Source organism: Delphinus delphis, chromosome 7, assembly GCF_949987515.2.
Source record: "Delphinus delphis chromosome 7, mDelDel1.2, whole genome shotgun sequence".
NCBI lineage: Eukaryota > Metazoa > Chordata > Mammalia > Artiodactyla > Delphinidae > Delphinus > Delphinus delphis.
In genome coordinates this window covers 22,509,734-22,526,240 of record NC_082689.1, presented here as the reverse complement: position 1 = coordinate 22,526,240, position 16,507 = coordinate 22,509,734, and the positions used below count along the sequence as shown (strand labels likewise).

Here is a 16,507-nt window from a genome sequence, read left to right as displayed (position 1 = left end):
AATTCAGTGCTCTTCTCTCCACACAAACTGGATTATCAAGAGGACATTTCAGGTATAAAAAAGAACACCAGAAAGGCAGGGAAACTAGAAAAAACACCATCACCATGACCACCACCACCTGACAGGATTGACAGTGGCTAACAAATAATTTCATATTGCCTGATACTCATTCTCCAAATTAACACAGACTGAATCTCCTATAACCAACTAGGACAACTGAAACATGTTTTGTCTTATTTTTTTAAAAAGAAGGAAAAAGGACATTATTTGAATCATGTTTTTCTCCTGAGAGGTCACTCCTCATTCAAGCTGAAGAGAACTCTGTATAACAGTTTTCTTACATTATGGAATCAAGAGAAAAATTTTAATGAACCAAGTTCTAACACTAAGTTACTTTAAGAAGAAAACCAACAGCCACCGGTACATCTTTCGCCTAAGGACTGGTAACAGCCACTGTGTAGGGAATAAGCGTGTCTGACATTACTACAGTGTTATAAAACATTGTCAAGTGTGCTCTTCCTACAAAGCTTTCATAGTTAAAAGAGACAACGTAATTTTAATTTCATTTTTCTTATTGTTTCTGGGAATACATTTCAACATTTCTCATGTCTTAAAATATTAGCAAAAGAAAAGGAAGTTATGAAATATCATTTTTTGAATTCCTTTTAGGTATTCTTTATTCACACAGAACACTTTATCAGTTTAAAATTATTAATACACAAGAGGATTAATAAACTAAAAGCTCAGATCTTCTCTAAAGTTCAAAATCTCTTTTGCCTATTCTTTCACCTCATGTTTCTTAAGTACAAAAGTCCTATCCTTATAAATAGATCTACCAAGTAAAAGACAGCACTTTAAACAGATAAGAAAAAATGAAACAGTGGATTTTGAAAAACAATTAGCATTTATCTCTGTAGAAATTTCAGAGATATGATCCCTGCCAAGCAAAAGAATTCAGTCAAACTCCACTCCACTCCAAAGAAGCTATCCCTTCCTTCTGGAAATGGAAAAGGAATGCACTGCACTGAAAAGTCAGTAAATGATAAACCCAGCTGGAAGGAGGAGTGGGTATCCGAATAAGAGCAGACCCTCTGACACCCTTTTACATCCGAACTGAACATCACCTGCTCAGAAAAGTGCTGTTAGGACAGGATCTTGGAAATAAAAACAATCAGAATGAGGATCCATTCACACAGACTTTATGTCTAAATTCAACAAGGTCTTTTCTCTGCAGTGACAAGTAGATTTCAAAACCAAGTCCTTTCCGACATAATCTCGAGACTAGAGAAAAGGTCAAAATGAAATGTTATCAAGATTACTTTTTAAGAAAGACTCAGGATTACAAAGTCTTAAAGGTTAATCCTCTGGTAGCCTGTAAAAACTCGTACTTGAGTTTTTAAAATTTATTATTAAACATAGATGATGACATTTTCAATTAAAAACAATGTCAAATTCTGAAGTCCTCAACACTTATAAAACTTCCAAAATGTAGAATTAGGCATTTTAAAGGAAAATTGAGGCTTGTAGGTAGTAACAACACACTCAATCAACTAAAAAATCTAAATCTAAAAAGACAACAAAACTTCAAACTCAGGAGCACATACTTCCTAACGTATAAAGGAGTAAATGCAGAGAGCATATATTTATGTAGTTTACATTGTACACAATAATCTCACTAGTCATCCAGTAATAAATTTACTTAAGAAGATTTTGATTATGCATCTTGTCCTAACTAAGCAAGAACCAGTACAGCAAGCATGATTTTAAGTTCTGGATTTTACACAGTATAACTAAGTTAAGGCTATAAAAAGCAAAATCACCACCACTGCTGGCATAAATCATACTACTAACAGCTACAACAGTTTTTACGGGTGAATGCTTCTAAGCATGATAAATTATCATACTCATTTCATGAAGAAAAATATTGGTCCTTCCTCTACATAGTAAATTTCCTAATGATGACATTTTTAAAAGAATTCTATTCTCTGAATTTAAATATTTCTGAGTACACCACAAAATCTCGAGGAACAGACAACACACATGTTGCTAAGGAGCTGCTTAGCCAAGTGTTTTTCTTAAAATTTAGTAATAAACTAAAGAAAAGGGAGGCAATTAGAAAATGTGATTTAGCTATCATTAATCTACATCAAAGGATTATAATGATGTACACTGTGTGCCTTTCAAATTATTCTCTATTATAGGTTTCACAGCAGAAGTTGAGAAAACTCTTTGACAAACTAGCCCCTTATTAAAAATCAAAGGAAAGTACTTTGCTACCATCTGTGCAACATTAACACCTTCACTAAAGAGTGATTATTTTGTAAGTTAAGAAGTATTCAGTTCTATTTAAAACAAAACAACAGCGACACAGCTATTCAAATGCTCATCTTCATCTATTATAAAAAAGTCATAGCATATATGAAACACTATGTAATTTGCTACAGAAAGACCAGGATCTCTCCCAAACCAGAAAACAGAAGGGAAAGTTGGGATCCTATGAAAGCATAATCAAAGCATTTTTTTTAATGTCACCAACACCAACATATGCTTCACAAAACCTAACCAGCACCTGCAAGGTCTGATTTAATATGATAGGGGGCAAGAGAAAATAAAAACTTTTAAATTTAACGCCACTGGTAGAAAGCACACTACATTTTAAAGAGTAAGGTAAAATTATCCATAAATGGTTGTCAGAAAAATTTATGACAGACAACCTCTTCTCTTTAAAGTACACTGAACCAAGAAAAATTTCTTCAAGTATTTAGAAGTTCATTTGAGAAAGTATTACTGTAAATCAAGCTTCTTTATCTCCAGTACACTATATACTATGTCCACCATTTAACAAGTTCTCCCTAATTACCCATCTTAATGATAGTAATTATATATTTTATAGTAAATGAAAGTAACAAGGTTCATTTGGAAGATGAATTGTGAACTACAGGTTTAAAAAAATAAATATAGAAAATGTGGGAGATGTCCAACCATTCCGCTTAATTCATCATCTTCAGCACTTGACTGTTTAACAGAACCATATGATTTTGGAGCTAGAACTCAGGAATCACTTAATCTAATACCTTTATTTTATAATGATATCATTTTCCAATTTCCTCATTATAAAGAGGATCAACCATTACTCGTCCCCAACTATTAGCTCCCTCTACGCACTCACCTAGTTTGCCTTATACTTTAGTTTTAGAAGTACTTGCTAGATAATAAACTAACATAAAGGTATATATACATGAAATATATTGAATAGATAAACTATAAGGAACCAAGGGATATACCGAGAGAAAACACCTCAAATGCCCTTCAAGGCTAAATTTGTTTTGGGGGACCTTAGGAGGAAAAGTTGATAACAATGCAACTTACAATAAGTAGAAAACACTTTGTACCATGGAAATTACAGATCCAGATAGAAAAGTATATGTTTATACTCTAGACTTATTTCATCTTCTCTAAATGTAGCAAAGGAGGATGTCACCATTATAAAATGGATTATTGAAATCAAAACCTAAGAGTTTGTTTTAAAAATTGTTTTAATTAAGTCTAGTCTCTAGGATATGAATTAGTCTTAACGCTGCCAATTTTTCTCCAACACAATTCAACAAGTAAAACAAATGCCCACACTTCTAACAAAAGCACCGTCTTAAATGATAAAACAATAAGCAAGAAACTGACAGCATGACCACCCTGCTTAACCTAGGCCCTCAATTTCCTCACCCACAGAATAAAGATCCTAAAATTCTGATTATAGGTTAGGCAATCAGTGAAATTTCAATTCATCTTAAAATAAGTAAACTATTAAAGCCAGCACAGCTAAAGTCTGGTAATGACTAAATGTAATTATTATTCATTATAATAAGGAAAATGAACACAAAATGGCCTTTGGAAAGTGAATCACCATAATTCTCTCCCCAAACTCCACCTCTCCTCTGAGATGAGAAAGACAGCATTCCAAAAGGCCTCAGGTCCCACACAAAAACTTGTTCTCAACTCAGCAATTTTCCTAAATATCTTTTTTAATGATGAAATCTTAAGGCATTTCATATTCCATGGTCCACAAAATATGAAAACCATACTGATAATTCAAACATCACTAACTACAGTAAAATTTCTTGAGGAGTCATCTAATTCTTTGCACCACATGGTACGCAGTACCCCGGCATGCGATAACTGACTACAATCAACCCACTGAAGGTTATTCTGCTCCCCCATTATCACCATTAAAAATGTCACATTACTTGTTTATGGGTTAAACTATGTCCCTCCCAAAATTCATATATTGAAGTCCTAATCCCATTACCTCAGAACATAACCTTATTTGGAAACAGGGTCATTGCAGATATAATTGGTAAAGATGAGGAAAGTGGGGCTCTATGCAATATGAATGGTGTCCCTACAAAAAAGGGAAATTTGACACAAACATGCATACATGCATACCATGTGAACATGAAGACCGCCTTCTACAAGCCAAGGAGAGGCCTGGAACACACACCTCCCTCACAGACCTCAAAGTAACCAAACTCACCTAGCCCTTGATTTAGAACTTTCGCCTTCAGAACTGTGAGACAATAAATGTCTGTTGATAAGCTACCCAGTCTGTGGTACTTGCTTACAGCAGCCCTAGCAAGCTAATATATTACTCTACAGCAACTGAAGAAGAATGAAACATCATGACAGCCACAGACAAAATATAGATAGCACCCAAATTTCAATGCATGGCCAACATTCCTAACAGACCACACATCTTAAAGAATCTGAGGAAAGCCACTTTCACATAGACATGAACCTTTTTCATATTGTACACTTAATTCAAGAGACTCGCTAATTCACCCCGGCCCCAAGCCCCAACACTGCTAAAAATGCATGGACTCTTTTTTTTTTTTTTTTTTTTTTGCGGTACGCGGGCCTCTCACTGTTGTGGCCTCTCCTGTTGCGGAGCACAGGCTCAGCGGCCATAGCTCACGGGCCTAGCCGCTCCGCGGCATGTGGGATCTTCCCAGACCGGGGCACGAACCCGTGTCCCCTGCATCAGCAGGCGGACTCTCAACCACTGTGCCAACAGGGAAGCCCTAAAAATGCATGGACTCTTAATTAACAACTCCTGTTTTAATCAATGGTAAGGGGGTGGGGGGAGGGGTAACAGATCATACACTAATCTGTTTTAAACAGAAAATAAAACACTGTCAGCACTGGCTTTGATAAAGAAGGAAAACATTACAGATGAACTAATAAAACTTTTCTTCACTGTGCTCTTAAAGAGGTTTACTACATATTATTTTTTTAAAGTACTTTTTAAAACATGTGCATTTATAATTACATCTGAAAAATCAGTAAAACTTTATCACCATAGCACATTTTGTCATGAAAGGATGGGGTCTAATACAAAAATCAGAAAACTAGACGAAGAAAACTTTTCTTAGGTAAACTGCAATTTAAATTCTTCTCAGAAATATGGACCTGGTCAATACGACTCAAAGTAGTTGCCTTATTTATTTTGCCCAATCAACTTCACCTTTAGTAGCTGACAATAACACATCATGTTGGAAAACTAAGATCAAAAGTTTTCAAAACAGAAATTCAACCATTTTATATGAGCTTTATCAATCTTTCATGGTATCCTGCCAGTCAAGAAAAGGTTCTCCCATAAACACAAGCTAAAATGATGGTATCTGGCCAATAAAAAGACAATTTCAATCTGATTATGAAGATTCAAAAAAACTTTACTTGCTTTCCACAGCTAATTAGTTCTCAGCGGAAAGCACAATGGGAAAATATATAGTTAATACACAGAGTGTAAGAACAATTTGAAAAACATTAACCTCCATTTAAATAGAAAAGAAAATGGATATTAGAGTTTTGCTCTTTCAAAACTGTGCAAAATTAATCTAACTAATTTGTAGAAAAGTGATACCCAAAAGGTTGTGTTCTATCTTGTGAAATAATAGTTAACTGAGTTTAAGGACAAAATCACTATTCCATATATATTATACAGAAATTATTATAACTGTAAAAAGCAAGTAGTATAGATGGTGAAAAAGTCTCTGGACTGACAATCAGAAGAAACGGGCTCTATTTCTCCTGCTCCGGGTACTAACTGCATGTGTGACTTCAGGCAAGATCATTTAACCTCTCTGGACCCTGGTTTCTCATCTATAAAATAAGGGAGTCAGACCTAATTACCTCTAAGGTATCTGTCACCTCTCAAAATGATTCCTAACACTATAAATCTTAACATCTGAAATATGTCATTCATATTTTACATACTTTATGAAATCAATATGAATTTATCAGTTATTTAACTAAGAGAGACAGTGAAATTTCTCACCTGAAAAATCAGTGTCATGTAGCAAATTTCGAAGCTTACTACAAAGCTGGATCATGTTGTCCAATTGTCTATTTATCTTCACATCTTGTATCCAGGCTGGGGTGTAACACACTGGACATGCGGTTCCAATGCAGTCACTTACACAATTACTTAAAAAGGATCAAAAAATATATAGATATCAATACATTCAGCAGGATCTGAATTGAAAAAAATGAAGTTTGAACTGAAGTAAATGAAGCAGAGGCTGTTCTAATAAACAATGGTCAATTATAAAATATTAGTTAAAACAGTGTTTTTGAAAGAGTATGACACTGACACACAAGCACACACACACCACATCTAAATCTAAAGTTGCTTATGTAGTTTGCTATGTAGACACTACACTTGGCCAGACAATAGTCTGCATACTTTTTCCCTGCAAATAAATCTATAGTTTCTAAAGAGTAAGAGTACAGAGGGAGATATAAAAAAATATTTAGTACCTAATGCATGTAAGCCGTGCATCTCAACCTTTCCTACTCTAAAGCTAACACTGTGCTTCATGGAGATACCTAAAATTACTGCAAAGAAATGGGGAAAGGTGTTTTTTCTTTTATTTTTGTACAAGTATCCAAAGGCTTTAGTTTTTGAGAAAAGATGTTTGGTTCTTTCAGGTACTTTTACAACCTGTAAACTCAATTAAATTACCTCGGGTTATATGTCCAAGAGTTAGTCTCATAGTTAGAAAGGTTTTTCCTAACTTTGGGGGTTACAAACCCTTTGTGACTCTGACGAAGATGTGCACAAGCGTTGGTTCACAATCCCCCCTGAAGCCTATCTGTGAATCCTGAAATAAGAAAGCTCTAAATCCACACCTCCCTTAGCTTCACCAGATGGGCTCTAGCAGGACTGGGTAATATAACAGTCGTAAAAGCCACATCTCCTCCAAACACTACATCCCTTTTCATGTAACCCTCTCGTTTGTAGGGCCAGAGGATTCTTACAGTGGAGCCCCCTTCAAAATACGTAACCTGTCTTCTACTCAGCAAAATAAAGAAAGCTGCAAAAATGTAAAAGCAGTGCCACTCTTCTATTTTTTCTTTAGTTTGCAAAATAGTTATTTCTCCTTAAAAAGTGTTATTTATGTTATTATGTAATGGGTTTTTTATTGTTGTTTTTAAATGAATTAGTATTTTTTAAATGTCTCAGTTTTATATGGGAAACCCTAATTCTTGGCATCATATAATAAAAATGAACCAAACTACACTGAATCAATTCTTTCCTCTGTTCACATACAGATGACCATTTTCTCTTTTAAGATGTTCTCATGCCTCCCTTAATCTTTCTTTTGCCATTTGAAGTCACAGACCCCTTTAGAATCCAATTAAATGTATGGAACACACACACATACACAAGCTTTACATACAATTTCATTACATACAATTTCAAGTTTGTTATGCTCCAGATTTGTCACTAATCTATTATATACAGTGAGTACAACCCCTGAAACAAATCTGCTTGCTTCAGAGTGGAGACAGGGAGCGGCCAAAATTTTATACAGGAATAATGGGAGGCCTCTTGGAGGAGGTAATATCTGAGCTGAAATGGAACTGATGAAAAGCTAGCCTCACAAAAATCTGGCAGAAGTACATTCTAGATGGAAGAAATAATAAGTGCAAAAGTCCTGGGGCAGGAGTGAGTCTGATGTGTTTAATACACTAAAAGGAGAAGGTGGCTGAACAGTGTGAGCCAGAGGGATGTGCGGTCCGAGAGGCAGGCAAGGACTGGGCCCTGCACAGGGTCTCGTGGGCCTCAGAGCAGAGTCTGGATTTCATTCTAATTGTAATAGGAAGTCACTGAAGGACTTTAAGAGCCGTAATGATACAAACGTGATTTACATTTTCAAAAGATCTCCTGTGAGATCACCCACAAGAACGTAGAAAATGGGGAAGCGAACCAGCTATGAACTAGTCTGAGGAGAAATAATTTGATGGTGGCTTGGACCAAAGTATAAACAGTAGTAAATATAGAGAAAAGTGGGAAAGTTCAAGATTTAGGGCACATTTTGAGGTGAAACTGACAGAACTTAATGACGTGGGATAAGGAAGTAAAATAGCAACCAGGTATGACTACTGGTTTTCGCTTTGAGCAACTTTGATACCATTTATTCCAGTGGCACCAGTTACTGCTATGAAGATTACCGAGGCAGGAACAGGGTAAAGGGGAGGACGATCAACAGATCTGCTCTGAACATATCAAGTCTGAAATCCCATTTCGTCATCCAGATGGAGACGTCAGGTAGGCAATAGATACTATTTCCTACCCCATCCTCCTGCTGGATATGCCCTATGTAACAGACCTATGTTTCTAGAAACAAAATTGGGACCCCAAGCATAGGTGCCCTCCACACACCCCCAGCCCACTGAAGTCATACAGTAAATTACTTCCACATGTGCTTAAACTTCATATTGCAGTCTGTGCATGCCGGATAATCACAGTCATAACTTGAAATAATTAAAAGATTGATTCAAAGGAGGATATATTAACCCTGTCTCAGACAATTGAACTATGACATTCACTCCTTTAATTGATTCCTACTGAGTAAGAAATAAGATGAAATGAAAACCTAATATACTAACCTCTCAGCCAGGGCTTTAATGGGTATAATTTTATAATAACTGTTATGGCTTAAATTGTGTCCCAGCAAAAGATGCTGAAGTCTTAAACCCGAAGACCTGTGAATGTGATCTTATTTGGAAATAGGGTCTTTGTAAATGATCAAGTTAAGATGAGACCATCAGGGTGAGTACCCTAATCCAATATAATGGGTATTTTATAAAAAGAGGAAATTTGGACACAAAGACAAACACGCACACAAGGGAGACTGCCATGTGGACATGAAGGCTAAGATGAGAGTGATGTATCTATATAAGCCAAGGAAAATGTCAGAATCCAAAGATTCTCCGCCAGAAGGTAGGAGAGAGGCATGGCACAGATTTTCCCTCATCGCCCTCAGAAGGAACCAACCTACCTGACACCTCGCTGTCACACTTCTAGCCTCCAGAACTGTGAGACAATAATTTCTGTTGCTCTAAGCCACCCAGTTTTTGGTACTTTGTTATGGCAGCCCTAGGAAACTAATCCAGTAACGATAAGAACTAAAGTTTCACAATTTGCAAAGTCTGGATTCAAAACTAACTGGAAAAATAAGAGAGACATATTTGAATTATACAACAGATATTAATTTTTCCCCAAAACTTAGCAAAGTCACTTACTAAGCTTTGTAACTGTCAACAAGTCATCCTCTTTGAGCTTTTAGTTTCTGATTTGTAAATTAAGACAGTTGAAAGGACCAAAATGAGATAATGTACAGTAAGTCACTGCAATCTATGAGAGTTACACAACATAAGGTAATACTAGTATCAACATGATTGCATGACTATTACCTAGTAAAAAACATAGTTACACTAAATGTGTGTGTATGTGTGTATAGCTATCATAAACCATAATTACTTACCTACAGAAGATGTGCTCACATCCTCCTAAACACACAGGGTCCCTCAGAATATTAGTGCTGTTTGAAGAAAGAAAAATAATCAAGACTTAGGTCGTTGTTAGATAAACATTTTTTACTCAACATTTCACAAGTCCAAGGCCCAACACGACCATATTTCTTTCTCAAAACAGAAGATATTAAGGGTGTATTCATTTGAAAGGTTGCTACTCCCTGATTAAATATGGTCTCATCACACACCTGCTGAATTCAAATAGCAACTACCAAACTCAGTACAAATTATAACACTTTTTATAATGCATATACTGTGAAATCATAGAAAGAAGCAACTTTGTTCAGTGTCTCTGAACCTCTTACAGGCAAAACCAACCACTGGCTGCTTCTTTCAACTAATGATTCAAAGTGTAGACCATAAATCTCAAAATCAGACCCACAAGTAGAATGACTATGTAGTGTATTGTCCAAATGAGAACACTTCTGAGAGCGAAGGGGATAACTAGATAGAACAGCAGGACTGCCACAGAAAAATAGGACATCTGGTCACTTTGACCATAAGAATTTATCGTTTCCCATTAAAAAAAAAAAAATTTGGTTTCCGGTTGTTGTCAAGTACCCACCAATTTTCTACAGATGTCTTATCAAAAATGCAGCCATTCTTTCACTTTACAGGAAGTTGTTTGTTTTCTTTAAAGCAACTGCAAATGGGAATCATTAGGCTGGCTGTCTGCAGACAATTAAGTATTGCCAACGTTTCCATCAAAAAACACCTGCTAAGTTTGATAATCCTAAGAAGGTAATGCTACTTAACTAATAAACACATATCAAGTCATTATATTCAGAGGGCGTAATGAGGCACGAGCAAACAGGAGAAGTAAAGCTTTTAAAGAACGAACATCTTTTGTGCTTGGTTTATTATACTAACCCTAGGACCTGTAGGTATTTACACCAATATTATCCAATTACCTCTGTACACATACCATATATCAATAAAAACAGTTTTCCACACTTCTTGAAAGATCAAAAGTATCACACTGCACATTTTAATAGATATGAACATTAAAGTGAAATTGAGCTTTCAGAAAGAGTGCTAAAAACAGAGCACACCCACAATGTTATACTCAAAATATCAAAAATGGGGCTCACTGACATTATAAAACCCATCACTTTTTAAAAACCCAGAATATCTGATTTTTCTATCACACTACATAGAACACGGTGATAAAAATATGACTTGTGATGTGCCAGCCACTTCTGTGATTCTGGCAGTTCAGATGACCCTTACTACAATGTGTATGCTGGTCCTGTAATTTTTGTTCATTACTTGACCTACCAAACCTAACCCCTGATCTCGAATCAAGTGTGCTGAATTCTACTTCATTACGAGCTCTGCCTCTAAGATCCCAAAAGTGGTGTGATCTCACTCCCTCCTATCATAATATCCCGCTTCTCTTTTATCCCATCACCCTGACCAAACCTCCATATTCAGGTTGTTTTCCACATGGAAAGACTTCCATTCAGTATTAGCTCCTTGGATTCCCTACCAGCCCAGGCCACAGAGCTAACTTGTTCTGGGCCATCTTCACCACCACCCTAATTCTACTAACCTCTTAGACACTCAAGGATGCCAATCTATTGATACAATGCTAGACAGGCTCCCCAGTCCACTCCCGTGCCTGCTCTCAGGCTCTGAATAACCATTACAAAAAGACAGGAAGATATACACACTTGTCTCTATAAACTCATTTGGTAGTTTCCTCACCTTTGTATCTCTACCAAAGTGATGCAGTAGACATTCTGTGGGTAAACAAATGAATAGACGGCTATACAAAACAATCCCCAGGCTCTAAATCCCATTAACCTTACTGAAGGCAAGCAGTGTGAGCTTTTCACCACCAGACTCATTCCTACCTCTCCACCCATAATCTTACCCCTCCCTCCAGGCTCAGAGGAAAAGAACTCCTTCAGTCATTCTTCCTTCGTAAAATGTGCTGCTCTATTGTCCTTAGATCCCTTAACTTCTCTGCTTTCTAACAGTCTATTCTCATCACTACAGTCACCTTTCATCTTTCATCTGTATCCAAACATGCAAAGGTAATCTCTCCTGCAAACTAAAACAAACAAAAAACCCTTTAGACCAGCAGTCCCCAACCTTTTTGGCATCAGGGACTGGTTTCATGGAAGACAATTTTTCCATGGACGGGGGGCGGGGTGGGCACGGCAGGACAGAATCAGGCAGTAATGCCAGGGATGGTTCAGGTGGTAACGCAGGTGATGGGGAGCGGCAGATGAAGACTTGCTCCTGCTGTGCGGCCTGGCTCCTAACAGGCCACGGACCGGGGCTTGGGGACCCCAGCGTTATACCGTGCCCCCCACTGTACCGTCTGCCCCAACTCCTCCCTTTCTTGCTGATGTAAGTTCTGGTAAGTCCTCTGTAGGTGCTCTGTACCAGCTAACTCCATCTCCTTTCCTTCCTAGCTTTAATTCCCACACTCTGCTCAAACTGCTCACCAAAGCATCTTTTGGTCCTCTTTCTCCCTGACCCTCTGTGAAATAACATCGACCTCACCTTCTTTCCTAAAACCTTCCCTTCCACTGAGTTTTAATTTCCTTATAGCACATTTATGTGCTGATTTCAGCTCGTTCTTAGCTGCTTCTTTTCCCATCTCTCCATGTAGGTTTACCCCCAGGATGCAGTCCACAGCCTTCTGGCTTTCTCTGCCAATACCTGACTCAGTGCCTTGATTCTATTTCTAAACTTAAATTTCCATCCTAAGATGACTCTGTACCCCTTGATCTATAGTTCTTACCCTTCACCCTAGCAACAAGATGCTACAGTGCAAGTAGCAATGAATCTAGTACTACAAATAATTGATCAACTGTACTAATTATTCTAATTAGTGACCTAGAAAATACTTTTTATTGCTGTTAATAGATGAGAAAAGACACTGGGAGAGTGAATGAAAAGTATGTGCACACACGTGCTGGGAGAAGGAGCAGAGAGAGGAGTGTTATAGCCAAAGCTGGGAGACGGTAGTGCCAAGTTCAGAAGAATTTTAATGGAAGAGCTCAAAGGATAGGTACACTGCACAGAGGGTGGCACAAATCTTTGTCAAAGCGAGACTTTCTGAAAATGTCTAGAGCTTAGCTGAGAAGACACTCTGGAATAAAAGAATTCTTATTACAACCAGACAGTATCTATCAAAATTTTAAATGTACCAAACTTTAACTCAACTATCCTACTACAAGGAATTTATTCTTCAGATAATCTCAGATGCTTGAAAAATTGAAATTTCAAAACACTAAAGATATCTATCTAAACAAAATACCAAAAGCTTCCAGGAACTAAGAAATAATAAAATGTCAAATACATGTGTGTGTGTGTATAAATATATATATATATTTTTTTTTTTTTAAGGATTCAGAATAGCGTAAGACATCTCACGGGTGACAAGGAAAAAACATTTGGCCTTCACAGTAATGAATGAAAATTATTTTGTACTTTGAATTCTATATCCAGTCATCTTCCATAGTAGAAAGTTGATCACTGGTAATAAAAAAAAAAACTCACCTTTCAGAGTAGGAAGTTAACAAAAAATGTCTAAAATGGAAAAAAAAATCTAGAACTAGCAATAGAAACACATTTCGTAATCTGGAAATTAAAGAATAAAAAGAGATGAAAGAGGTTGTATCTGGAGTATAGAACTCAAGGGTGATAAGGGATGAGGCAAAATAATGTTTTCGTTATAATATTTGTCCTATTGACTTTGTCAACTGTGTTCACGTATAATTCTAATAAAAAAATTTTTAATGTAAAGGCACATGGACAAGGATATTCACTCCAGCATAAGTCTTGTGTTTATTACAGCACAAGACTGGAAATGATCTAAATTTCTACCAAGGAAATGGTTAAATAAATCATGATACGTCTACCTGATGACCGGTACCCTCTCATCTGAGGTACAAACATAGAGAACCTCTTAAAGGATACACAAGAAACTGATCAGAGTGGGTTCTTGAAGAAGATTCAGACATACCTGTCATTCATTTAACAAATATTTAACAACCGTATATCATGTTATTTTAATTCTTTGGCATATACATGTATTACTTTCAATTTTTAAAAACTTAAAAAGTTCTTCACAGTCTGGTTACTCCAAAGCCAGGCAACCTTTGTTCTCACTGCTCCTCAACAAAAACTGCTCTTATCAGGCCAGTCAGTGTCTGTAACATTTATCAAACACCTTATGACCAATTCCAAGTCTAGTGCTGCTCAGACTGTCCCCAGCCTAGAATATACTTCCTCCTCCCACAAAACTATTCAAGCCGAACACATTTTCCAAATACCATCCAGGATGATACAATAAAAATGACACTAAACAAAGAAGCACAATTTCTTAGAATTTAGTTTCCATGCCATCACTCGTGCAGAATCTGTACCCTGCAGCAGACACATATAAAGGACACAAAATTGACTGCATTACAGTCTTTCCTAAGGGGCTTACAATCTAGCTGGGTAGTTTTATAAGCCAAGTTAACATACGACTTAAGTACAAAATGCTCTAAAGTTCCAGAGATGGCATCAAGCTGGGGCTCTGGAAATCAATGTTGAAAACTAAGTATTTTGTATTTTATCTGCCTGATTCTTTCTTTCCTTCTTCTTCTTTTTTTTTTAAGTCTCCAAATAGATTGTAGTCCTACAGACAAGAGATCCTGACTTTCACTTCTTCAGAGCTCCCCAACACACCATTACCTACCTAGCATGGTGCTATGCGAACAGCAGGATTTCAATAAATCCTTAGTGAACGAACTAAGTGGAAGACTACATACAAAATGCATTTATATTAACAATTCTATTTTATCCTTACCCTATTTTTTGTTTGATATACATATATATTAGAAGGAAAAAAAATCCAGAAGAATAACAAAAGACATTTACATGGTAACAGGACTTCTGTACCTTGAAAATTCAGCTACTTTATTTTTTTCCATCTGCAGTCATACTTCTGTTACTTTACATGTAGTTCATTTGGAAAGACCGGTACAGTCAGAGGATTATAACTTAGGGAAGAACTAAATAGGGAAAACAAACTTTTTTTTTCTTTTTAAAGGTCCTATTGAGAGAAAATTTTCTTTGCAAAGAAGAAAAGGAAAGTAAATTCAGTTGCGATTACAATACAGAGGGAGACCTATTTCTTAACTGAATGACTCCCTAAGCTTCCATGAGATATCAACTGCTATTTAATTTTAGGCAAGATAGCTACTACAACGCTCTTGCGTTTTAGAAAATTCCCATGCTATTTTTAGGTGTGGACCAACACATTTAACACCAAAATGCAGAGGCTCCCCAAGCCAATTAAACAATTGGCTTTATTTTTCTTGAGGAGAATAAATAAAATTGTTAACAAGTCAGGGATATGGATAATGACATGAAAGCATCTTATTTTGTATAGTTATTCTGTATGCCATATTAAAGTAAATCATATGAGAAAAACAGTAACTCATGTCTAATTGTTCAGTGTCAATAAATACTGAATAAATCAATGAGTCAAATATTCCCAAAATCAAAGGGGTAATAGAATTCTATCTATTAATGACTATAATAGAATCTACTATTAGGAGACAGATAAGCCACAGAGAATATCATGTATACCCAGCTCAAACAGTTTAGGTTATTTTGTCTTCTATATTCCCTTTCCTCCAAAGCAAAACAGTATCTAAGTAATTGCTGATATTCCTGTCCTTAAAGCATCACTTCCTCCACCCGATGTTCAAATATTGAGTTTCCAGGCTCAGACATAGGCATTCACCTTTATACCCTCTTCCCAGCCCACTTCCAGAAGTATGCCTTCAATTGCCACATATAGGTAGATAACTTTCAAATTTGCCCTCCACCCTGAAAACTGTCCTCTGGGCCCCCAGACCTGCATAACAGTAACTTCACTTGTAATTCCATCTCCTCTGCTATGGAGGACAGTACTAAAGGGTGCTCAGTGTGTCTGTCTGGTAAGTCTCCCTGGCAGTCCCAAGCCCTATATAACACCAGGCATGTGTAGCCTGTAACAGGACTGTGCATGTCGTGGTTCTAGCTCTAAATCCCAGGGGGAAAGACCTGCACCTTCTACATCTCCCCTGAAAATTTAGTCACTGTTTACTACCAGGAACCTGTGGAGGATTCTTGGCAATTCAAATGAATTAACCAGGTCCTCTGGTATTTCCACCTGCAATGTGACCCTAACTTAACCTAAATTTTCATGTCTTAATTTAACAAACACTAAGAAACTATGTGTCCAGCACTGTGACTGCAAATGTGAACCTGTCTTTATGAAATGTGCAGTATAACTGAAGGAGACAGGTGTCAATCAAAGAATAAAAATACCACAAAAGTAAATAAATCCCATAATTTGGAGGGACATATGATACGTGAACACTAATGATTTGTGCCCTTTTCTATGTGTATGTCAAACTTCACTAAAAAGTTTTGGGGTTTTTTTTGCGGTACGTGGGCCTCTCACTGCCGTGGCCCCTTCCGTTGCGGAGCACAGGCTCCGGATGCGCAGGCTCAGCGGCCATGGCTCACGGGCCCAGCCGCTCCGCGGCCTGTGAGATCTTCCCGGACCGGGGCACGAACCCATGTCCCCTGCATCGGCAGGCAGACTCTCAACCACTGCGCCACCAGGGAAGCCCTA

General features: G+C 37.1%; 1 protein-coding gene across 1 annotated transcript in view; it reads right to left on the bottom strand.

The window, feature by feature from the left end:
• The window catches only part of BARD1 (BRCA1 associated RING domain 1), a 75,708-nt gene that overhangs the window by 54,172 nt on the left and 5,029 nt on the right, over positions 1 to 16,507 (bottom strand). Inside the window, exons 2-3 of the mRNA XM_060015551.1 lie at positions 9,825 to 9,881; positions 6,329 to 6,477 (exon numbers count right to left, since the gene is read on the bottom strand). Coding sequence (XP_059871534.1) covers positions 6,329 to 6,477; positions 9,825 to 9,881 — 206 coding nt within the window. The remainder of the gene's footprint in view (positions 1 to 6,328; positions 6,478 to 9,824; positions 9,882 to 16,507) is intronic.